A 25,544-nucleotide genomic window follows, 5' to 3' on the forward strand; every position below is an offset into this window, starting at 1 on the left:
TGCGCCATTACATTCCCGAAAAGTAATATAAAAGTGAGATAAAACGAGGTAAAAGTGGTTATAGTAGCTACGGGGTGCAAATCTCGGCATTTCTTGGCATAACCCGGGCCACATGCAGCTCGCGGACTTTGGTTTGTTCGTCTCTGCCTCAAGTGAAATGAAAAAAATAAGAGCAAGACGCCCTCGTCCCGGCCCTCTATAAAAATAGAGCTTTTGCTATTTCATCCACTTTTTAAAATTCAATTTCTTGTATAGTAGGTCAGCCGTGTGAGACAGGATAGTGTCCCAGTAACCGAATTGAAATCTCGCACTTAATCCTCCACTTGTGACTAGAGTGTTGTTGTTGATAGTAAGTAGTGACTGAGCCGTGTCCCTTTAAAAGCGGGTTACGTAGCTCCTTCATGAATGAAACCACGTGACCCAAACATCACTTGACGTATCGCGCTCCAGTCCAGACCGAAAGCAGCGAGAAAAGAGGAAGACTGGATCCTAGATCTCACACGACGCAAACCACACACTTCCATAGCGAAGGACAGGGAACAAAACCTTGCTCCTAAACCACAAGACCACCTAACCGCCGGCCAGCGACGGTCGGCGGACGGACGGCGCCGGTTCCGTTCCCACTTCTGGTGAGTCAGCAGTCCATAACTTGAACCTCTCGTAAAGTGCTGATTTCAAGTGGCGTCGTTTTGCTGAGTCGAGCTGTATTTTCAAAGCCACACGGAGATTACGCTGAATCATCGCGACCCGGTCGGTCGTCGTGCGGTCGGGACCGGACAAAGGGGAGGGGGCACGCCGCCTACGATGTGTTGCCAACCTCGGGGAGAGGAAGCCATGTGTCGGAATGAAAGGGGCGAGGGCATGTTGACTGCAAAGGTCGGGGGTAACGGCGCTCGTCTGGCTGCCATTAGACGCGTTTAGCTCGGAGCGGGAAAAGTAACAAGTCGAGGAAAGATGGAGAGCGAGCGAAGCACTCGCCAAGCGGACTAAAAGCAACCGCGTGGCCGCGGCTTGTTCGCAGGTACGCGGCTGGCATGGTCGCGCAACCTCAGCTGTTTTGTTTGTTGTTGTTTGGTTTGTCAACATTTTGTCTTCGGCTTCACGCTTTTCGAGTTCAATTCGCCAAAACCGACGTTGACTTGTACAGGATTCGCTGCTTTAAGTGTGCGTTCGTGCGTGCATGTGTATGCGCGTGTTGTTTTTGACGTTTGCTTTGTGCCTTACAACGGGCCTTTACACCCCTCCTCTACCATTTGGGGGGATGTTTAGCGACACTCGTTAAAAAGACTACGTCTGTCTCGTCACGTTTCTGTTCCATTTTGACGCCGGTCGGTCACGTCGGAATTATTTGCAAGGCACGAGGGAGCCATGGCAACATAGCACCGGCGGGAGGCGGGCGGACAAAGGTTTGAAGCGAGGGAAAAACGTTCGCTTTCTATTGGGGAGGGGGGGACCTCGGGAATAAGCGCACCCGCCCACCGCGATGTGGACGGGGACGTTTTTTTTCATAGGTGGTGAGGATCGTCATCATTGTATCATGTATATTCGAGGGAAAAGATGAGTTGTCAATTACATTACAACGATTACATTATGTACCACCTGAAGCACGTTCACTTGTTCTACGTATAGTAGATTTTATGGGTGAGTAAAAGTAAAATAACTAAATGTACAGTGAACCCTTTATCATCACGGGGTTACGTTCAAAAAAGAATAGGCGTAATTTGTGAAAGCCAAACTTTATTTTTAAGTTCTACAAATTGTATAAAATTAATTCGTTTAACTCATTCATTGATATTAGATCTAAATACACTTTTAGAAGCATGGCAAGGGTACCAAAATCGTGTGATTATGTCACCAGAAACATCGGCGGCTGAAAAGTTCTTGCATCGTTCATGCACAAGTTCAGTGTTCTTGCAATCAAATGTTATTGTGCTTTCAAAGTGCTATTGTGTTTATGGAAACCAGCATTGTTTTGATATTGGAGATATCACAAATGCAAAAAAATAAGCAATGAAGTCAAAGTTCTGTTTCAAATGCATCCTTTCACGAAAAGCCCAGAAGATTTTTCAGATACGAGTATTTTCAAGAAACTTAGCAATGTTCAACTGTTGTTTACTAATCAATGGGAAACACTATGAACATACTTTTCTAATGAAAGATGAGGGTTCAAGCTTTCTTTTACATGTTCTATGCCTATATAGCTACTTAACTAAATGTTCTATAGTCCTTCAAAAATGAGTCAAGATGGCAACAATTGGCTGGTACCCAGCACTTCCCTTCTGAGAAAAACGTCTGGCATTGAATGAGTTCAATACTTGAAAAATTTGAGTGTAGTTACAAATTTATACGAAGTGCAAAGTCCTTTACTGGATACATGTTTTTTGAGCCTTTAATATGTCACAAAAGAAAAGCACGTAACATAATTGCCGCAAAGTTTGTTTTTCAAGAAAAATACAAAAGCCACAAGTGATGCAATACGTATTGTGTGATGTGTATAAGAAAAAACAGATCTACTCTCATTTCAGAATAAAAGACTTCCCCCAGTGAGGATCAAATATCAGTATAGTCACACACACGCTGCTGCCCGTCAGAGCCAAGATCCGGCTAATCTCTGAAGAGCAGCATGATGACTCTTTACACCGAAAAACAACAGCAACCAGAAGATGAAAGTGCTGCATCTGAGTCAGATTAGGAGGCTTCTTCTACTGTTAACTATGGAAACCAAATACTATCTGTTTCATTTGGGGAGCAAACCTCTACCCAAATAACCGGTCAGAGAAGGATGCGTGCCACCAGACCGGTCCTTTTCTAAGACACTCCAAAGGAAGTAGTACCTCGATGACCCTGGCAATAAAGAGACCTGTAAATTGGGATACCCTTAATACTAGTATTATACATTGAACTCAAAGAACAAACCCTTTTTACAAGCCCAAACATCCATTCAACAAATGAAAGGACGGTATATTGTACCTGTAAACATCAATTTATATTTTTACCAATACCTAGTCGCTTAGGAAGGGTAAAAAGAAAAGTGATTAGTTACTTTTTAAATGAAGTAGCTAGTAACTGTAATTTAGTTACCCCCAGATTGGTTGGTTAGATCCCTTAACCTCCAAGGTTGTAGGGGCGCAATTTCCTCGGTTGTGTCTTGGGCAAGTACAGCCTGGTAGAGCCCATCCCTCTCCAGGCCAACCTCCCAAATTTAATGACACTAAAAAGTGTGTTATTCTTATAGTAACTAGTTACAAATTGCCGTGTATACTTGCATTGAAGCTGACCTTCTTATTTACTTTATAAAAGCCGCGTAAGAAAAGAATTAGAAGAAATGTGTACACCAGGGGTCTCCAACGTGGTGCCCCCTAGTGACAGCTGAGGTGCCTGTGGACCTGTTCTGAAAATAGCTCACCAGTGCTGGGTCATTGTGATTGTCTGGTAAAATTATTATTTTTTTTAAGGTTGACTGTCTATTTAACCCAAGCATGTCCAAAGGCGGCAGCACGGCGGCGCAGTGGTTAGCGCGTGTGCGGCACAGTTCTAAGGTCTCGGGAACCTCTTGTGTGGGTTCAAATCCAGCTATCGGACTACCTGTGCGGAGTTTGTATGTTCTCCCCGTGTTTGCGAGGGTTTCCTCCGGGCACTCCGGTTTCCTCCCACATTCCAAAGACATGCATTTCAGGTGGATTGGCCCGTCCAAATTGTCCCTAGGTGTGCATTAGCGAGCGAGTTGTCTGTCCCTGTGTGCCCTGCGATTGGCTGGCAACCAGTTGAGGGTGTCCCCTGCCCTCTGCCCGGAGATGGCTGGGATGGGCTCCAGCTCTCCCGCGACCCTACTGAGGATAAGCGGTGCAGCTAATAAGATGAGATGAGAGATGTCCAAAGGCCAGAAACTTACCACAACCCCAAAAAGTCTTGTAAAGACAACCAAAAACAGTGTCATTTTTTTAAGAACTGTAAAAATTGGCTCTTTCCTACCAAACAACTCAGAAATTCGGATTAAATTAATTTCAGTTTTTGACCCAAGCTTTATTCTTTACTACCAACTACCCCCTAGTTATACATCTAAATGAATAATGAAAGATTCCACATTTAAAGCAACTATCTCTTGGGTGTTGCAAGTGAGTGCTTCCTCCTCATTGACTTATTATTTCATTACCTGCTGACTGGTTGCAACCTGTGCACATTGCAACTCAAGAGTAATAGGGAAGCTCTGTGGACCCAAGAAAACTGAAACTTCACCCCCTAATGAGTCCAAATCAGCAGCTTTAGTTAGAGTCAGCACTCTGCGGAGTGTATCAAAAGTATGTAGTAAGCAACTTGGCAAGTACTGTAATAGAGGGTCATAATGATGAAATAGTTGTATCAGTATTGGATAGAAACGCACCTCCCTCTCACTCTGTGTCTCTCGTTCTCCCGGCAACCTTTTTATACTTGGTATCAGTATTTAATCAGTGCTTGAAGTGCATTTCTCTGTCAAGTACTTTCCCCATCCTTCCCTGGTGTTCGCAGTAATTGAACGCTGACCAATGCTTATGTGTGCAACTTTGCTGATGGTGGCGGCAAAGGCGCATGGAGCAAGGGGGGGAGGATGAAGGAAGAATGAGAGATGGGATTTGCGGATAGATTGAGAACAAGGACCTTTTTGTCTTCAAGGCATTCCCTGAAAATGCTGAGGCGAAGCAAATGCTCCCTCGCTTGACAGATGGCGTTTTCACTTGTTACTTACCACAGCGAGTTTCTTTGACTTGTCTTGTGTGTGTTCGAGTTAAAACGTGTGAGTGAGAAGGTGAACAGAGTAAGTAGGAAATGCACTAATCTCACCGCCTCTAGATTATATGAGTGTTACTTTGTGTGCGGGCCATGCCCCTATAATTTACAGAGCAAGATGTAATTTTGGGGACCTGGACAAGGGCAGATTGCCTTTGTTACAAGGAAGAAAATGAATGCTAATTGTATCATTTATGTCAACTATCATAGTTTCCGGGCTATAAGGCACACCTACAAAACCCCAATATGGCCATAAATTTAAAAGTGCGCCTTGTAACCCTGTATAAACCACCGATATACCGCAAAAAAAACGGTGGATAAGATTGGAAATGCAAAACGTGTTTATACGTGTGCGTTACTACACAACGTTTTACAGAGATGTTTTGTGATTTTGGTCAGCGAAACTTAATTTAAGTGTATAAAGAAGGCAAAGGAAGTTCCTACTGTAGTTTTTTATTAAATGCGCCTTATAGTTAGGTGCACCTTTTATCTTTTGAAAATATATAACGATAGTCTATTTTTGGCGGGTTCGCCTTATAATTTGGTGCACTTTAGTGTGCGGAAAATACAGTAATAAAACATACAGAAAGCAACAAAAACAACTCTAATAAGGGTGTGGTATATTTCTTTTAAATCCCTCGTATTTGTAGTAATTGTTTTAAAAAACAAACTCTAGGGTGGGTTTTATTCATTCCAAACTCAAAATCAGTTCATTCTTACCCATTCAGATGACTTTTTTTTCTGAACATGCATATTTACTGCTGAAATAATAAAAAAATTAGATTCCACCTCAATAATAGACCTGTTTACGGCCATACTACCTTGAGAACCCAAATCTCGGGGAAACTAAGCAGGGTCAGGCCTGGTTAGTACTTGGATGAGAGACTGCATGGAAATACCGTGTGCTGTAAATCGGTCATTTGGTGAACACTACTGCGACAGAACTTACTCAAAATCTATCGAAAATGAGCACAATTAGAATTAGACATTTTTATAAAATTGAAAAATAAATTCTTACCCCATTGGCAAAAAAAAATTATAATTTCAAATTTCATCGTAGTGTATTTAAGATACTATTTTCATATTTTATCAAGTTGAGGAAAAATGTTCATTTTAAGTACGTCATTTAGTTAATGGTAGCTAAATGTGCTAATTTTAAGAATTGTTTTCTACCCACATGGGAAAAGAATACTTTAAATGTATATGAGATGCCCAATTTTGTGTATTTTTAAATGTACTTTTTCTTATTTTACTGGAAAAAAAAACAAGATCAAATACAATATGAGAAAAATATACCTAAAGCCCCAATGTGTAATTTTTGACCTCTAGATGGCACTGTGTATCCTGGTATGAGCGGGGCCCAATGATGGCACAGAGTGGTGGCATTCTGCCGGACAGACATAGCGCCGACTTAAGTGTAAAAAAAAAAAAAATGCTAATTTCTCGACCTAGGATTTTTTTAATAAGAATTAACATTCGTATGATAGTTCATGTATTTTTGCCTAGTATTTAAATCAATGTTTTTTACTGGATAAATGTTTTTTTGTACCACTAGGAGACACTAAATATTGAAAAATGTCCCTTTAAGTTGAGGAAATTCTTCTGCATTATTTTCACAGCTGTAGCTGCAATAAAGGTTTTATAATCATAAACTAATTGAGGGTTGGATTGATTCGGACTTGTAATGACTTAAAATATATTGGATAAATATTCTTTGTCTTTTAAAAAATGACATAATACTTAATATTATGATAATGATTTTATCTATTTCCCAATTTTATTTAAATGTTTTTACCTTTTGCAATATTACTAGCTTTTTTACAAATCTATATTTTTATCCGTCCCCCCTGTGTTTCAAGAAAGGAGAAAATGCACGAAGGAAGTAAATCGGCTATATTGCGGTCCCAACATAATCGATTTCTCATATCTTGTCTACTTGAAATGAGTGTTTGAGTATGTTTTAGTGGTTGTGTGTGTTGGGAATCTTTATTTATTGATTGAGTTTGCCACTATAAGGTTTAATTTAGAAAAAGTCTATTGTGAGTGAAATGAAAGTAACAGAAGAGAAATAAAAGACAAAAGTGCAGAGTATGTAAGGGGAAAGCAGTTGGGTGGATCAATAGTTGGGTGTTTCTTTTCTCCCTCCCTCAACGATAATGATGAAATATGGTGTAAGCAGATCTGGTGCATAATCGTCTGTGCTCCATAGTTTTTTTTTCTCTGTGTGTATGAGCCTGAGCTGCTCCTCCTTGATTTGTGTGTCGTATTGCAACGGTCCAAAGATGTTTACATACCCAAGGAAACAGAAAAGTTGAAAATAAAGACAAAACCAAAGAGAACTAGTAAATAGAAAGCTTGTTATTTCAGTTCCGTTTCAGCCACTTGTTTTATTGATCCAACATTTAGGGCTGAAATGATTGTAGCTAATTCAACAACCAATAATACAAAGTGGCTCGTATTTATCAGTATACTAGTCTGACTACAGTGTTTTGCGTCCTTGTATTTCTTTCAAGTGCCCCAGTGTTCGTGTTAAAGCTATTTGAAGTGACTTGTTCAGATGCAGAAGTGCTTGAAACTGCATGAGGTAATTTGCTATTCATTCCGTGTCGAAGTATTAGGACGGTGTTCAGCGTTTGAGATGCAAGGTGTTGGTCACAAGAGCATCTGTCTGAAGGGTTTGCAACCAGTTGCATCATCTTGCGCAGTTCTGACTGCACTGTGACGATAGGATACCAAAGTTGTGGTTGTGGTTATTTTCACAAACATTGTACCAAATTTAGAGAGAGAAGTGATGTATACATTTGTACACAAAGAATGTAACTGCTTGAAATAAATAAATAATTGAATTTAATTTGAAGGAAGGATTTACATGCATATCAATTAAAGCGACTCATCAGCCCCTTGCGTTGACAGTTTTTGGTGGCAGCTGCAGAATACTGTTGCAAGATTTTGTTTATTTGTTGAATTCTTGCAATGGGGTATGTGTATTTATTAATGTTAGTTTGGTCATTGACATCCATGTATAATGATTATGTTTACATTAGAATGACCTTTATTGTCGTAGTAAAAACCTGAGATGAAAGCTGAAAGAATGTCAGGATAAATAGGCAAAAATATTTACAAAGAGACTGGCCAAAGTTATAATAATAGTGCAATGAGATATACTGCATCGTTACAATATTTCTACGAAAAGTAGTTCAAAAACATCTTTCAGCATCAAACATTCGCAAATAAGTATACAGTATACGTTTACCCATTTTTCAAAGCAACTGGCAAAATACATATTTTTCACAGTTTTGCGCACTTGTTTAGGTTGGTGATGGCCATGGCGAAAGAAACAGTCTGTGAGCCTGTTAGTCCTTGTTTTAAGGGATCTGTAGCGCCTACGAGATGAAAACAGGTCAAAGCAGTGGTGGCCAGGGTGAGAAGAATCCCTTATAATGTTGTTTGAGTTCTTTATAATGTTGTTTGTTTGTTGTGGTATCACAAACTAGCAATCAATGTTTGCCATTTTGTGCTTGTACATAATTGGAGAAACACTTCACATATCTGCATAATGATTAGAGTAGAATAGAAATGTCTTTCATAAGTGCATCTGAAAATATTGCAAGGAAAATAGTACCCAATACTGTATAAGAATTTTATGCCGCAGATTGGACTATTGATCTACTGTATATATGTCAATGCCGGAGTGTGCCTGGCCATTGTTTTTGAATTTGTGAAAGCGATATATAGGATAGATGAATGTCTGTTTTTTTCAAGTCAGACATGTAAAGCGTTTTGCTTTCCACTGATTGTGTGCTGGCTCCGTGGCCGCCTCATGACCATGAACCTCCATAGTTTTACCTTCACTATGGCAGCTTTAAATTAAGCGCGTTCAGAAACGAGTATGTGCTCTAATTCTTAAGTGTTCACACACTCGTCAACAGAGAGCAAACAGTGACAGATGCACTTCACATTTCTACTGGGAGTACTCTACTACAGCAGTGTAATAACAGGATGCCATTATTGCTCGTTTGAGTGCGTGCACAAGCTTACATTACTAATGCAATCTGTGTAGACAGTTTTTACATTATTTCAGAAGCACAAACCTCGCTTTATTCAGGATGGCAATTTGCAGCTTGGGAGAATACTATGTCTCAACTCTCACTAGTACACTATTGCTAAATGTTGGTAATATTTCTGGTGATGTTCTCACTCTAAATGTTACTGTATTGCTGTACTCCGTTGTTTTGATCTGGGGGAGCATAAACACGGAGTGCCACTTGACATGGTTTCATTAGTGTTTTCCATGTAACACACTGATTGTAGATGCCAAATGAGAACCAGTTTGACCCAGGATGTTTTTTCCTATTAAAAAAAACAGAAGCAGAGCCAGGGCTCAACAGTCTGACGGTGCATTTTTTTCTGCTTGTGTGGGGAAAATAGTCATCACACTCCGACTTACTACCTGCAATAGGGAAAACGTGTTGACGCCAGGACTTTTCCTTCACTTTTAATAACTCACTTTGCACAATCACTGGCTCATAGAAATTAACTATTTTGCACATGTAGGTAAGCCAAAGAAAATTCTTGAGAAAGGTGATTACAGCGATCCCTCATTTATTGCTTGGGTTACATTACAAAAACAACCAGTGACAGTCAAAATCTGTAAAGTAGAAACCTTTATTTAATAGCCTTTTACAACTTCAATGGGGAATGTTTTTACTTTTAGGCTATTTGTGTAAAAAAAGTTCCCGACCCCTGGTATACATGTTACAATGCCAATTGTAAATTCTCTACTACATTGAAAAATAATGATATACAAAAGAACAATGCAAATGTTCCTCTACCTACAAAATGGTTTCTGAAAACTGCTATGTAAAAGAAAAAAATGGTAATTGGAAACACTTTTATCCTATAACTGGCCAGTCTAGTCCAAGGCGCCCAAAAGTCAGATATGTTTTTATAAATTATAAAGTAAAGAATTCATTTTTCATCCCGCCTTTATGCCTTCTGGGTGATTCATGGTTCACGGATCCCTTAACCGCATGGGTCGGCAGGGCACCAATGAGGAGCCAACTCTGGGCAGCCTTCTACACTGTTGACCTGTTCTTGGGTTGTGGCAAAGTTGGCACCCGTACGTTCCTTACTGTTGTCGGCCCAGTTTTTTTTTTTTTTTTTAGTCATCCTCTGCCCCTGCCCCTTGGACTTTGCCCTAGAGAATTATCTTGGCCAGTTCTGAAGATCTTGTGACGTGACCATACCACTGAAGTTTCTGTCTGAACACAGTTGACATCTGGGTAATTCTGGAAAGAGAGAGTAGTTTGGTTAGTGCAGTAGGAAAAGTATTATCCACAGATGTAATAACATCAATTTGTAAAGTTGCGAAAAACACTGACAAAAATGTTTTCCTGGGCTTCAAGAAATAAGAGTATGCTGGAAAAGCTTGGATGGACAAGCAACATTCCTAATCAATGTGATGCCAATAAGGCGCTGACCTCTGACAAATAGCAGTGCGTACGTCATTTTGGAAAATGTTTCGTTTTACGTAGTCTTTTTCAGAAGACTATAGGCCTTTCATTGGTTGGGAATTATATTTCAAAAAATGTATATACATTTGCTTGTTTTTAATCTTTCCCGAAGGACATAACCATATTACAATAGCAGCAAATAAATGTGTTGTAGTTATGTCAGTACGATTGCTGACAGACTTGCCACACTTTGTTCTTCTTAGTTTTTTTCTTCATACCGTGTTTTTATCCATTTAAACCACACCCTTTGAGTAAGACCCTGCCCTCGTGCAACACATTTGTCGCCTATAACACTACTTCTCAACTGGTTTGACTTCAGGACCCACCAATCAATATTCAATACTAATGACAAGCTCGACCCAAATTGAGGAAATAATTCCACTTTCCAAATGTATCCAATAAAAAGGTTTTGCCGTTTAAAGCTTAATGAGTAGAATACACCTTTTTTCACAAAAGCCCAGCTGAACCAAAATGACTTTAAATACTGTACTTGCATAAGAGCCTACATTGCATCTTAGTGACCCCCTAAAACAACTTTAATAAAGTGTGTACCTAAACATGTAGTTGTCTAGGTAATGAATATTAATGTACTGGTAAATGGCAAAAAAATATAACATTTTAAAAGCATTTACTGTACCTTCTAGCAGCGCTTTAATGGCGGACACTTGCACGCCATTTTCACATTTTGCAATTGTTTCCTTCTTCGACTCAATCACTGCTGTTATTGTTTTCCACTTTTCCTTCCCTTTATCACTAACCTTCTTGAGACCCATTATTATGGGCAGAAAAGGGAAATAAACACAAGAAATTTACAATGAATTAAGATGTGGTCCCTCATAAACGCACCGATTGACTGAACAGCTAGAAGAGATCGAGCTGGGCATAATCTCTATCTACTGTTTAGAAGTGTAATTGACCCTCCGTATTTTTCTTTTTCTTGGCATTTTTTCCCAAGGTAAAGGCCTCTAAAGGCGTTATTCTTTATAACTAATTACTTCCACCGTTACGTCATTATTGTTACTGACGGTCAAAAGCGGTGCGTTACTTTGAATAGAGCAATTTTCCGAGTTGCTCTTGTCTTTTGGGATCATGTCAACATAAAAATAGCGACTACCATGTAGTTAGTTCGCGATTACAGATACAGTAGAAAAGAAAAAAAGGTAAATGAGGGCAGAGTTTTTACAGCACCCGAGTCATGTCATATGCACTCGAAACGACTCTATGAGCCGGCTCTTGGAATGGGAGCAGGGTACCCACCAATCGAGAGCCAAGCCGGTTCCCTTCGAGACGCTATTTGTCTCTTGTGATTGGTCAAAAAAAAAAAAATCTGGAATTCTGTGCATTTGACTTTGTTGAATATAAAAAAGGTTAGAATTGTTTTGTATTTTATCTTTTTTTTGTACATTTATAAATATTTTAATTTAGTTTTCTCGTTAACTTTTAAGTGATATTTTTGCTTTACTTTGCCCTTTTTAAGTCATTCATAATAATGCATAATAAATGGTAATAAATTAATTAAACAACTAAAACAACTTGAGCCATTTGGGAGCCAAAAGAGCTGACTTTCTAGTGATCCAAGCCAAAAAAAGCTGGTTTTAGTCAAGACATTAATTTGTATAGCCCTAAATCAAAGGGCTGCACAGACCACAGATCATTGCAAACCACAGACTATTATTACACCATTCCCTGATCTAAAACCTACATGAGGGCAAGGAAAAACTCAAAAACCTTTAACATGAGGAAAATGAAGAAACCTTGAGAAGGGATCGCACATGAGGTAATCCCCCTTCCAGGATGACAGGCTGCAATGGATGTTGCAATAACAAATAATACACTGATATCGTCAAAAGAAAATATAGGTCATTCATAAGCTATAGAATAGAAGTGTGTTTTCAGCCTAGAGAGAGAGTGATATGACTTGACTAAAACCAGCTTTTTTTTGTCTTGGATCACTAGAAAGTTGCAGATCGAATCTCAGGGAGCAGAGCATTCCCCAACCGGGGCCAGGATAGGGAACGCTCTCGAACTTGCGGTTCTCTTCTTGGCTCTTGGGATCACTACTCGACCAAAAGAGTCAGGATTCCCTTCTTTTCAACGGACCATTCGAGTTAGATATATTAAACTCTGTATTCATTACTGCTGATATTTTATTACATCGTTTAACGTCCAAGCGGCTTGACAGATGAGTGGTTAGCGCGTCTGCGGTACAGGTCTGAGGTCATGGGTTCAAATCCAGCTACCAGCCTTCTTGTGTGAAGTTTGCATGTTCTACCCTTGATTGTGTAGGTTTCCTCCTGGCACTCTGTTTTTTTCCCCAAAATTATGAGTGTCAGGTTAATTGGCCGGTCCAAATGTCCCTAGTTGGAATGAGCAGGTGAGTTATCTGTCTCTGTGTGCCCTGCAATTGGGTGACCACTGCCCAAAGCTAGCGAGGATGTGCTCCGCTACCCTACTGAGGATAAGCTATTGGGACACACAAACTAAACGCTTATGATTAAGTGGCAGTCTGAGAATGAGGTTGTGGATATGTGCCCTAGAATAGTAGTTCTTAAACGCTTTTAGTGACGTGTCCTTGTAAAATATTACCCCTAACCAGAGCAAAAGCAGTTTGGTTTGTGATATTAAAAAAAAGGAAGTTATTTGATCTAATAGTTTTTGTTGAAGCATTTCTACTGTAGACTTCTTTTAATAATATGAAACAAAACAACATGACTTATAAAGAATGAAAGTTTTCTACATAAAAATATTGTACACTGCAAGAAGTCCAATTAGAATACTGAGTAAAACAAATTGTTAATTATTCATTCCAGGTCAAATATTGTTTTACTGCTTGCAAATATTTTTATTCCATTTAAATATGTTCTTCATTAAAAAAAAAAAAATTATTATATTTGCTCATGTTATCTTAATATAATGTTAAATCATTTTTATATAACAAAATAAGGAGTCAAATACTTATAATTTGCAAAATAAAATTGCTGAGCGAACAGGTTATTTAATTATTGCTATTATTTTTCACATACACAAAATGTATCACTACTGCATGTAATACATTTTTGGCAAAGAGGTGACTTCCGGGGATGAGAAAAGTACTTTATTATGTTGACGGCTCTGCTCCAGTATAGCAAGCCGGCAATGTATTCCAGACTGAGCCAATGATATTCTGCGCTGTGTTGATTACTTTGTATGTTTTTCTGGCTGCTCCCATGCTCCTAACACACCACCAGCTCTTTTTGGTGTGTCTTTATACAAAATGTAGTTTTCTTTGACATTTATACTGTAGTTGGTGTTTCCATTCATCCATCCATTATCTGCACCGCTTATCCTCAGTAGGGTGGCAGGGGTGCTGGAGCCCATCCCAGCCATCTTCGGGCAGTGGGCAGGGGACACCCTGAACTGGTTGCCAACCCGTCGCAGGGCACACAGACAACTCACTCGCTCATTCAGACCTCGGGACAATTTAGACCGACCAATTAACCTTACATGCATGATTTTGGAATGTGGGAGGAAACGGGAGTGCCCGGAGGAAACCAACACAAGCACGGGGAGAACATGCAAACTCCACACAGGGAGGTTCAATCTCTTGACCTCAGAACTGTGCCGCACATACGCTAACCACTGCGCTGCCGTACTGCTAGTTGGTATTCCCCAATATTGAGAATAATTCATCTTTAATAGCTCATTGATGGGCCAAGAGTTTTCGTTTGCTTTCTGTGTCCGATATGTTGGCATTGTCTTCCTCACTGTCTTCATTTCATTTCGCCTATTTCACGCTCTGCAAACTTCCCATTTAATAGCTTCTCGCTCTCGTCCCCCACATCCCACATGCACAGTAAGTCTACTTCCCTTGAATTTGCCTCCTCGCTTTGTGATCTTCACCGCAAAGACCGTTCTCTCACAGGTTGCCATCTCTGCTGATCTGATGCCTAAATCTCAATTAGCCTCACCACTAGAGTGCTCAACGTTAATTATTTACCGATGCTTCAGCCCACATGCAGTCGATCTATGAGGGCAAGTTTTGCTCTCAACATGTGTAGGTTGAGCTGTCAAAGTTGTAACTTCCTTTCTGTCATCTCCGGGTCTTGCTCAGCTCATGTCATTCCTTTCTGTAATTGCCCGCTCACTTGACAGCAGAGTTCAAATTGTTGTGTTGTAATGCGAGGATTACTCACTAAATATAGACTTGCCTGTGCACCACTTTACCAAGCTATTCTTAATCATTCTCTCTGTTTACTTGTTAGTGCTTGTGCACATCTACGCGCACAAGCCCTTGGGTTTGTATGTGTTTGTTTGTTAGCGGCAGAACCACAACACTAGCTGAGAATGGCTTTCTAGGAAATTCCTTTGTTGTTGTTGGCTCGCTGTAAAAGAAGTTTATTCTTAGAGGAGATTAATTTAAGTCAACAGAAGAAACACTCTGTACTTGTTGTATGCAGGGAATAGTTGGTCATAAGATCAAAATATTGCTGATTTTCTGGTTTTATTGGTTATTATGAGTTTGAGGGTTAAGTTAATCCTTTAAAAGAATATACAGTAATCCCTCGGTTAACACGGTTAATGGGGACCAGAAAACCCTTGCAAAAAGTAAAAATCCGCTAATTAGCCTCACACCCTCATAAAAGCCCCCACGGGTCAAATTTACATCAAGATGACATCCCTTCGGACTGAGAGAATACGACTGTAACAAAATAACAACTAGACAGTTTTTAAAGCCTTATGAGATTATTTCTGATTGAGGGATTTACAATTAAACACGACTTGACAAATAACACAGAATTGCAGTTGAATAAATTGTCTTTACTGTCACAATACAAAAAAAAATAAAAAAACCCATTTGGTTTATCCGATTCTTTATGCTCTAGATTTCTACTTAGGATATTTTGTCTTCTTCATTGGTGCCGCATTGAACTTTGATCCTGTTGGAATAAATCACTGCTCTGCAAAAAAACATTGGTTGTAAATGTTGCTTGGTTAGTTTTATGTTTTCTAAATAACAAGACATTTTAAATTGTTTTTTGTAAAATAAGACAATTTATACTTAACTGAAACCATCCTATCTATCCCATTGTAAATTATTTAAATTATCTACATGCTACTAGATAATTGCATATTTTAAGGATGATTTATCTTGTTTTATGAGAGAAAAAAGATATATCTTAAAAAAGGGACAAATATTCTGAATGGGCGAAACATTCAACAATTTTCTTTGTTTTTTGCAGTGTGAACTAGTCGGAATGGACTCTAACATTTGACCATTGGGAGTCGCTGTGTTGTGTAATACAACTGAAAATGAGTGCTATAACGCACAAGAAGGATTACAAACTACAAAGACCAAACTGCACAATCTTTCTAATCATTGGTTTGCCCAGCTTTTTTGGGGGGGGATACTCTTAGCATCAAGATTACGGACAATCATGCCAGCTGATGAAGAATTAATGCAAATATTTCACCCTACCCTAATGAAAAATAAATGCACGTTTATACGATCACGTATTTTTGCTATTATTAAAGATATTGTTTCTTTCAAATGGAGTTTCGTTTACCACCAGGAGGTACTAAATAATTACAATGTCCCTTTAAGTGTATTTTTCCATCTTTAAGATATTTTTAGGTAATTTATATTATATTTTTATGTTTTTATTCTTAAAGGAGCTGTACGAAATTTTGAACCTTTTTACTCACGGTTACCATTCCTTGGCTTGTGGCATCATTGCAGTCTCTGTCTGCTTGTTCTTGATGAGTGTTCAAGTGGGTGCATTTCTTAGACGTGCTCAAATAAACTTTTTTTTTTCATCTTAGGGTATGGGTTGGTGTTTGGACTGCATAATGAATTAACTCTTTTTTTTTTAATTTCCATTCTACACTAACAAATAAACACAAAAAAACCCATGGGGACGGGCATTACATCACTCAGAAGTACTCTCCTCTGCCCCCTTACGTGTTCCTCCTTGAACAGCTTTGCCAAAAGTAAGATCAAAGCAGATAGCCACAGTGGAAAAACATAGGGGCTCTTTGAACTCAGTTGGGCATTGTTAACTTTTTAAAGGACACCTCAAATGATGTTCCCAACCTCTAGATATTTAATCTTGTCCCATTTAGTTGTTTAAGTGCATTTTTAAAAATTGTACTTCTTTTAGTTTGTTAGTCTAGAAAAAAACAACCTTATAATTTGTAAAATGTTTTGCTGTAGGGGATAGTAGATGCGTATTTTTCTTATTTTACGATTTTTAGAATCCGCTATTTTCTATATCTACCAAATCAAAAAAAAAATCTTGACTTCCGAGTATTTACAAAAATGCACCTTCATATGATAGTTTATTTATTTTTGCTTATTATTCAAATCAATATTGTTTTCAATGAATGAAGTTTTTTTTAGGCGCTAGATATACAAAATGACTTTTCAAAGGAGCTGCAACAATTTTGAAGTTGGTAGTGGTGCGTTTAGGATTATTATCAGTGGAGTTTGCACGGACAGGAGTACTGTATTACACTTTTTTCATTCATTTTATCGAAAACTAAGGTCAGGGAAAGGAGAAAACGGGAAGTCGTCCTGAAAGATCTAACCGAACGCAAAAAAGCACAACAAGGGAAAAATAAATCCGGTATTTCCTCCTCACAGTTTTCACCTTTTTAAGCCCTGATCCATTATAATGCCTGAATAAAGCATAAAAAAGATGGACATTGTTAACACATACTTAATAGAGAAAACATTTAATGTTCAACTTTTTAAGGACACCCAAATGACACCCCACCTTGAAAGTTTGAAGTTCAAACACAACTAGTTTACAATGTCCCCGTGTGTATGCGCTTGTATCTGCTTGTGTGTGCTTGGATGGTCAGAGGTAGTTTCGTTGAATTGGATCATCATCAGAACTTTTCTAATTGGAGGTTATAGCCGTGATCTCTGCTGAGCTCAGTTCTTTGCGCCCCGACCCCAATCCCCCATCGTCGCACCCCTCTCCCACCACACTCTAACCTACCTCCACCCCACCTCCGTGCCCAACAGCTAAGCTCTTACAAATGTGTTGAGGATGCATTTTCACCCAAACACCCTCCCACCCTCTCTGCCTCCATCCCCACCTATGCAGCACCATCATACCCTCACTTGACCCCCCCTCCCCCCTGCTCAGGTTCTTATTCTTTGTCCCTTGTCATTTGCACCCCCGTCCTCCCTCCATACTCAGCATATTTTCTCAGCTGTGGGTGTGATGTCTCGGCCGTAGCGATAATCAGCTCTGGAGACGTCAGCGTTCTTTCCATCCTGCTTCACAACCTCCTCCAGCATCATCTCCTCTTTCCTTCTCGCAATCTTACCTCCTCTTGTGTTTTTACGCATCCCCGCAACCTGTCATCCAGTACGTGCGGGTTCGTGTTTGTGTGCGCTGTCTTCCAGCGTTAACAATAAGCTGCTCCGCTCTGAGTTGTCAGCGTTCTTTCTGTGGCTACATTAAAATACAGCGTAGCGCAGCAGAAAAGCTGTCTGTTTTAGCAAGAGTGGCCGCGGCATTGACCAAAGCACCGCGACCAACCCGCATGCACTTTGGGAAGGACGCCGCTGGCAAGCCCGAGATGAATGGCAATACCTTTGCTCAGCAGATGATCCCTAACCCGCCTGACTTACACGAGACCTGTGCTGTCCAGTATTTTTGGCCACGGTTTTTGTTTTACAAAGGCAAACTTTATATATGTGTGCAGTCCTTTCTAGAAACTCTGCACAGATGAACGTGTTGTAACGTAAACAACACCAATATTCCATGATGATAGAATAGTGCTGAGTGATATATATGATATATATATATATAATATATATATATATATATGATAACTATATTAAAAAAAATTTGTCTCACTTGCGGGTAAGGCCCACCCCTGTTCGAACTCTATCTTTCCTAAGGCATCTGATTATTATGGCCCTCGGGGAAAATGATTCAAGCAGCAAAGTCCATTGATTTATGTCCAGGTCAGGTGGCTGCCAGTGCCCAAGGGCTCTGCTTGGCATTGTCACATGCTCAAACTCAGAAAAATGGTGAGCTGTCAACTTTATCTGTAATCTGTGCTGTTAAATTATGCTTGTAATTATATAAGGAACTAGAATGGCTGTACGCCATTAGAGCATCACCCACATGATGGTATTGATATTCATTGTCGTTCTGGCCTAGGAGAGCAAAATGTCTCTTTGGGGGAAAAACGCTGAGTAAACAAAACCAAAAGTGCTGAGTCAGCTGTTTGTGGAAGATGGTGGTCATATCTAAACTTCCCCTTTTCTTGGGTGGACAGACGCATAAAGAGACAAACGGATAAACATACTTAGATAACAAAATAAAATATTGTCTTTGCGCACAGGTTTTAAATATAGTGCAGGACCTTTCGGTGCTCATTATTGTGTTAACAGAGGTCTTTTCACATTAATGATATACTTTTTACTTGACGTTGCTTGGATTGCGTCTAACTTGAAATTTGATTGCATTTGCATAGTTGGATACTTGCAGTGGAACATGTGGATATTATTGTGCCCCATTAGCATGGTGGCAAGGGAATGTGTTGGCATGCTTTTTGTTTGTATGTCGACGGGGTTTGTGGGGGTTGGGCACTGGGGAAATAAACCTGTGCCTGGCAGAAAAAAAGGCCTCTTTTTTGCCTCTCTGTTCTCACTTTGCCATCCATCTCTCATCCCCCACCCCAAAGGCACACTTAGTCTTCATGTCTTTGATCCTTCTATTGTGTGGTGATGATGCATCTCCAGCTGTGGGAGTGTACAATTTGTCCCAGCATATTGCATGCACAATATCAGAGAGCTATATTCAAAATTCTGCATTCACTAACACAGTTTTTCTTTGTTTTGATGGATAATCACAGATATAATAATACTATATGCTTAGTGCCGTGGGATCTTTGCCGAGCTTTTTTCTGCATGGTGGCGTGTGTATGCATCCCTAGCGGCTAAATACATAAATTGCAGGCGCTGGCAACCCTCACACAAAATATATTGCCTCCTGCCTTTATATCACTCTTTTTCATGTTTAAAGCCCTTGGGTGTAATATTTGACAACTAGATGGCACTGTATTGTCTAATGCAAACAGAAACCAATAACATAGAGAACAGCACAAGCTGCCAGACAGACATAGTGGCGAACTTAGCTAGGAATTCCATTATGTAAAAGAATACGATTATTTGGGCCTTTTTTTGTATAAAGTTTAGCCTTGGTATGATAGTTCAGGTATTTTTGACTGGTATTCAAATCATGTTTTTTTTAACTGATTTTTTTTTTTTTACCACTAGGAGGCACTAAATATTACACGCTGTCCCTCTAATCATTACTACGTTTTAATCGCCTGCCTATCTTTTCAATTATTTTGTTTGGCTGAAAAAAATAGTTAAATGCTGTCTGTGTCAATACCAAAATTGCTGGGGTTGCTCTTTCTGCTTGTTTTTTTCCGTAGTGTGACATCATCTAGACTTTAGATGACTCTAGATTCTAGAGCAATGGTTCTCAAACTTTTGCTGGCTGGCGACCCCTTGGCTCCCCAGTGAATTCAAATGTGTTGATATGTCATTCTTAACTATCCTTTGCAATTCACATCCATACTTAGCACACACTAAACTAAACTATAAACTTATCAAAAAATATTTGTTCACATTACATTATATTAAACTTTCCACAAAATTGGAGGGTACCTTTTTCTTCAAAATACAAACATTATGGTTTTTAAAACATGTCAGAACAATTAATTTTGTATGTGTGGGTGATACTATTTTCTCATTCTAACTTTTCCCCATCTCATTTTTATTCTGCTGGTCTGGAAAATTAATCTCCAGAGTACACATTATTAATGTAATTTGGAATTACAAATTTTGTGGTTTTACTTATGCAGACATTTTTAAGAAGTTGTGTCTTTTTTATTACTAGTTAAATATTACTTTGCAATATTGGTTTAAATAAGCAAAAAACTAAAAAGAAAAAGTTAAATACCAGTATGTGTTAAGTCGAAGGGTCTGCCGGGCAAAATGGCAGCCATGCTTCTGTCAGCCTGCCCCAGGGCAGCTGTGGCTATATATGTAGAGTACTGCCACCAACCGTGTAGAATTGTGAGTCAATAAATAATGCATTCATAGTAAGCGCTTTCAGTGTCTAGAAGAGCACAGTATAAATCAAATGCAATATTATAACCAAATGGGTTTACATCAATGATAATACCACTCGCACAGCATGGTAACTGTTTCATTCATTTTGCAGCGTTGAGGGTGATTGTTCCTTTAAGGTAGAAGCTGTTTTGCAATCTAAAAATACAACATACACGAAAAAAAAATCTCAAAATAAATACACATGAAATAGGTGGAAAAATAAACAAGTAAACAACGAAATAAATGAGAATACATAAATAAAAAAAAATCATTTATATCATATATGTTGGTTGGTTCCTTTAACCACTACGATCGTAGGGGCACCATTTCCTGTGGTGTGTCTTGGGCAAGTACAGCCTGGTGGCACCCATCATTCTCCAGGCCATTAAATGTCTCCAACCGGTCTTAAACCAGAGACATTTCGCGTGTTTGGTGAGCATGCTAACCACTGCACTACGGAAACACTATTTAGGTATTACGTATTTAATTTGTGTGTTCATTTATGTAAATGGCATATGTTTGTAGGTATTTATTCATTTGTACATTTATTTATGCATATGGCTGGATCAATCCTCCATACGCACAAACTCCAAATATCAGCAATATTGTGGTCCTGAGATTATTCCTTGCAGTTAATTGCTTGTCAACGGCAATACCGCATATTTGGCCCCTGTGTGTGTCACATAAAAACAGCATAACATGGGTTGGAACCTTTTTGACCCAAAGAGCCATAAAAACAAAATATTCTAGTTTTCTTTTTTGGGGGGAGAGAGAGAGTCGTGCCATATATTCTATGACAAAACCTGTTCTCCAGACAAAAACTAATTTTTCAGCAAATTTTATTTCATTGTGTGACGTGAGATGATTTGATGCAATTTAAGAAATAAGAATAATGCCAGAGCCTGTGTCCCATATCAAATCAAGTCACTTTAAACTTTAAACTCCATCCGACAATTAAGATCGATAAGGCTCTTTTTGCCCTTCATTTTTTCAATTAAATAATGGTTTCAAAACAAGGTGCGGGCAGAGTTCTTTTGTAAAAACGTTACAAAATATTGCAAACGAGGATAGTAACGTATTTACCTTGTAAAGTGTGCTGTATGCATAGTTTTGCTCAACCAATCAAATTGCTCTGTGTGCTTGGCTGGCATTTATGGCTGTTTACAGCTTTTCTGTGAGTTTTCATCATAAGATATCTCAACAGTGAACCTAAATTGTTTAATTAGATTTCATATAAAGTATTCCTTAGCCATGTAAAACCAAAACAAGGTCTATTGGTGTGACATCCTGACTGTAAACTGTAGTGGGGAGTATCCTATTTATATACTGGACCAAACCCAATAGATATTAGTGCTATGTCCACTATGCGTACTAGAATCAGTTTTGTGCTCACCAAATATTGAATGCTTTTGTTGAGATTCACATGAAAACAATTTTATTTCCAAGCCATATGTACTTATGAAACCAGCCATATATGTCTCACGAGCCGTAGATTCCTGACCCCTGCAGTATAAGGTGATCTTACAGAAAGTGACAAATGCAAAACCACATTTGTGGGGCAGGAGAGGAGAGAACGGGGAGGACGAGTGAGGCCAAGAATCTGCTGAGTCATCATGACTGCTCTCATGATGATCGCTTAGGTCAGAGCAGCAACAAGAGACACTTTTAAATGCAAACACACAAAAACAGACACACAAAGGTCTGCGAGATGAGAGACAGACTAGCACACCCAGACACAAAGTATCGCCTTGTGGAGAATTGCACTCTGAGGACTGATGTCATCTTTTGTACCCCTGTTTTGACTTCTCATTGCCATCCTTTTGTCTTTTGTTTCCACGTTGTGAGCATCCAAACACAACACACGCGTCCTGGGTACCGTATTTTCAGCACTATTAGCCGCACTTGACTATAACCGGGATATTGCACTTGAACCAGGATATTGCGCTTAATACCGTAAACGTTAAAACCGAAGAATCTTCCATTTCACAAAGTTATGGAAATGAAGCCAAATGTAAACATGTAAAAATATTGAGTAAACTAAATAAATTCAACTTTACACTTGCTGAACTCACCAGAATCATCACAAACAAACAACTTTATTTGGGTGCTTTAGAACAAAATTTTGAAAAATAAAATATAAGTTTTAACTGTGAACAGGCAATAACCTAACATAAAAACAAGATAAAACTGCTTGGCTGGGCCTTTTGAATCTGAAAAAATACTGCACAATATTATTTTTAAGATGAATAATAATAATAATAATAATAATTTCCTTGTATTGTCATTCTGTGTAACAATGTACACAGAACGAAATGTCGATTGCACCTGACCCGTTGTAGCGAGCCGATGCAGCCGCAGCCAACAGAGGGCGCCGCCGACCACTTTTTTAGTCTTAGGAATGACTCGGCCGGGGCGCGAATCACCGACCTCCCAGTCTCAAAGCGGGCGCCTTACCATCTAGGCTACTGAGAACCAGACTGAACACCAGCTCTTTTATGCCTTTATTGCTCTCTATCAGTGGGAAGAAGAATTTGGTTTGTATTTATTGAAAAAAACTTTTGCCAGACTTGCTTTTTTATTGACATACTCGGAAAAATTATGTCGGGCCGTATTAAATCATCCAACGGGCCGGATGTTTGACATGCCTGCTCTAATGCCTTTTTGTTTTTTTATTGATTTCTGTCAGCAATGATTATCGATTGATCATTCATCGCACAAATACAGTATAAAGAGATCCTTCAGTTCTCATGGTTAATGGAGACCCGATCCAGCTGCGAAGTAGCGTTGCACCTTCATTTAGAACAAAGAATCCTTGGTTTTCACGGTTGACGTGGACCAGAACCACCCGCCAAAAGTGAAAATCCGCGAAATAGCGTCGCACTTCCATAAAAGCCCCCAAGGGTTAAACTGACCTTGAGATGTCGTCCCTTCGGGGATGAATAAAGTATCTATCTATCTATCTATCTATCTATCTGTTAGACTTAGAGTATACAACCGTAACAAAAAAAAACAATTATAGACCTACAAATAACAATAAACAACATATAATTAGAGTTGAATGATTGGTTTTATATTTTTTATAAAGCAGTTAAACAAAATTGGAGGTCTTAAAAGTGTAAGAAACTAATTCAGAGACTGTCTGCCTAGCTCCGCGCTAGCACGAATTGAGCCACATCCCTGCAAAGATCAAAGTAAGAACCATTTCCGCTTTGTAGCTCCAGGACATTCATTTCAGGGCTAATGGACTGGGTGTTGGAAGGATAAAGGGTCCACAGCGATGGCTCAGCAGAGTTGTTAGCCTAGCCATTAGCAGTAGGCCAGACTAGCTAGGCTATTTCGTTCCCTTCCAACGCTGGTTCAGTTGATTCTCGGCCACGTTAACAATCCACATCGCACCTGCTGGCATTTGCGCTCTTCTGACTTTCCTTGAAGTCCGATTTAACTGTTGAATATATTCTCAATGTAACGAGCCGCTAAATGCTAGCAGTCGCTATGCTTCCTGCTTTGTTTACAGAGGCACAGCCAACCTATCATAGTCTCACACAGACGGTCACACCCACCCAAACACTAATCCGTTCCTGCTGTCTGCAGAACACAATATGTTGATATCGATAACAATAAAGACAAAATCAATCAATTCAAAATCTGTGAAGGAGTAAACCAGCATAACTGAAACGCTAAGAAGCGAGGGTTCTCTGTATTACTCTAAAACCTTGTGTAATAACACATCTATAAAGATACTCTAATTTCTAACTATATCCAGTGTATTCTGTGGTGTATATAAGGAGTACACTTTCAAATTTCTGACCAATTTGGTGTTTTTAGGTGCGCCTTAAGTTCAGCAAATACGATATTTTTTTGCTATGTTCATACATTTGTATTCCTGTCTGGTTGTAGCCTTGCTTTCTCGGATGCTGCTACAGGCTTGTTTGTGTGCGTGTGTGTGTGTGTATGTGTATGTGTATGAAAGGGCTGAAACAGTTGGGTTTCTCCTGGAAGCCTTCCCACAAATTCTATCACTTCCTCTTTTCTCAGTTGACATCTTAGCAATTGGCTTTAAGCCAGCCAATAACGCTTCAACTTGACAAAAGCAGTCAGCACTATCAGTCTAACGATCAAGAACCAGGAAGTCAGGGAAATATTGCGTGTCACTCTTACTCATACAACTTGATATTGATGCACAACATTTAACATTCAAACAATAGACCTCCATAACTACAACTGGATTTGGTTTTGCTTGTCCAGGTGTGTAGTGCTCTACAACTAAGTCTGAATTGTCAATTTAAACTGTGTTTTTAATGAAGCTATTATTTATATGCATGGTTGTTAAGTTTGCGTTCTGCATTTGTGCAGGTGTGTTCAGAAGAACAAGGCACCTGTGGCATGACGACGACAAACAAAGGAAATAAAGCCTTAAAGGTGAGGAAGAACATCCACCACCCACAGTAATGTTTGAATTAATCTATTTTGGGCTAGCCGTTGGACACCTAATCGATTTTGACATCACAATTACCGATCACGGCTTACTTTTTGTTTTCATTTTGATCATGTGATGTTTATAAGCAAAGCTGTGATTGTCCTGAACATTGCACTTTAAAAGCATGAGGTGGTAAAATGAGGCAACACCTTATATGGATTTTTATGCCGAAATTCTGGGCTTAATGGATATGCCTTACTAAAACTCACACCGTGGGAGTGAGGGCTGTCGGTTGGTATTTTTCTTATTTTTAATTGATAGCATTTAAATTTGAACTGTAATGCTTCATCGAAATAGATGAAACAGTAAATATCAATTAAAATGGACTTGCACCAGTAAAACACAATTTTGCTAATCGTAGGCATTGGTTATTTTATTTAAAAGTATTATTTTAAAAAATACAGAAAGATTGTATTTAAAAGGAGATTAATTATCTAATTTTTGATATCACATTTTGCTCATTCTGTTTTTTTTTCAGCAATGTATCCTAGTAAAATGACAAATCATGATCAAAAATTTCTGCTAATTTAAATGTAAATTTAGGGATTTTTTTTTATTCTTTGTCTGAGATAGAAGACTAATTATATTTTTGCTCCTTTATTCATTGTACTACGGCTAATTTTGCTCATTTAACGCATTGTTTTTATTTTTAGAAATATGTATTAAC

The 25,544-nt window shown here is 39.0% G+C and overlaps 1 protein-coding gene across 5 annotated transcripts in view; it reads left to right on the forward strand.

Moving 5' to 3' along the window:
* The first annotated feature begins 437 nt into the window (after positions 1-437).
* mafgb (MAF bZIP transcription factor Gb) overlaps positions 438-25,544 on the forward strand; it is a 32,744-nt gene continuing 7,637 nt past the window's right edge. Inside the window, exons 1-3 of one of the 5 annotated variants that reach the window (XM_088342463.1) lie at positions 438-629; positions 2,526-2,682; positions 24,754-24,819. In XM_088342463.1, coding sequence (XP_088198589.1) covers positions 24,784-24,819 — 36 coding nt within the window. In that variant the 5' untranslated portion in view covers positions 438-629; positions 2,526-2,682; positions 24,754-24,783. Of the gene's footprint in view, positions 630-797; positions 1,642-2,525; positions 2,683-24,565; positions 24,646-24,753; positions 24,820-25,544 lie in introns of those variants that run through there. The other 4 variants (XM_088342464.1, XM_088342462.1, XM_088342466.1 and 1 more) reach the window with 4 other exon arrangements.

The sequence above is a fragment of the Urocampus carinirostris genome, chromosome 8 (assembly GCF_059441175.1).
Source record: "Urocampus carinirostris isolate Australia breed hairy pipefish chromosome 8, RoL_Ucar_1.0, whole genome shotgun sequence".
In the NCBI taxonomy this organism is placed as follows: domain Eukaryota; kingdom Metazoa; phylum Chordata; class Actinopteri; order Syngnathiformes; family Syngnathidae; genus Urocampus; species Urocampus carinirostris.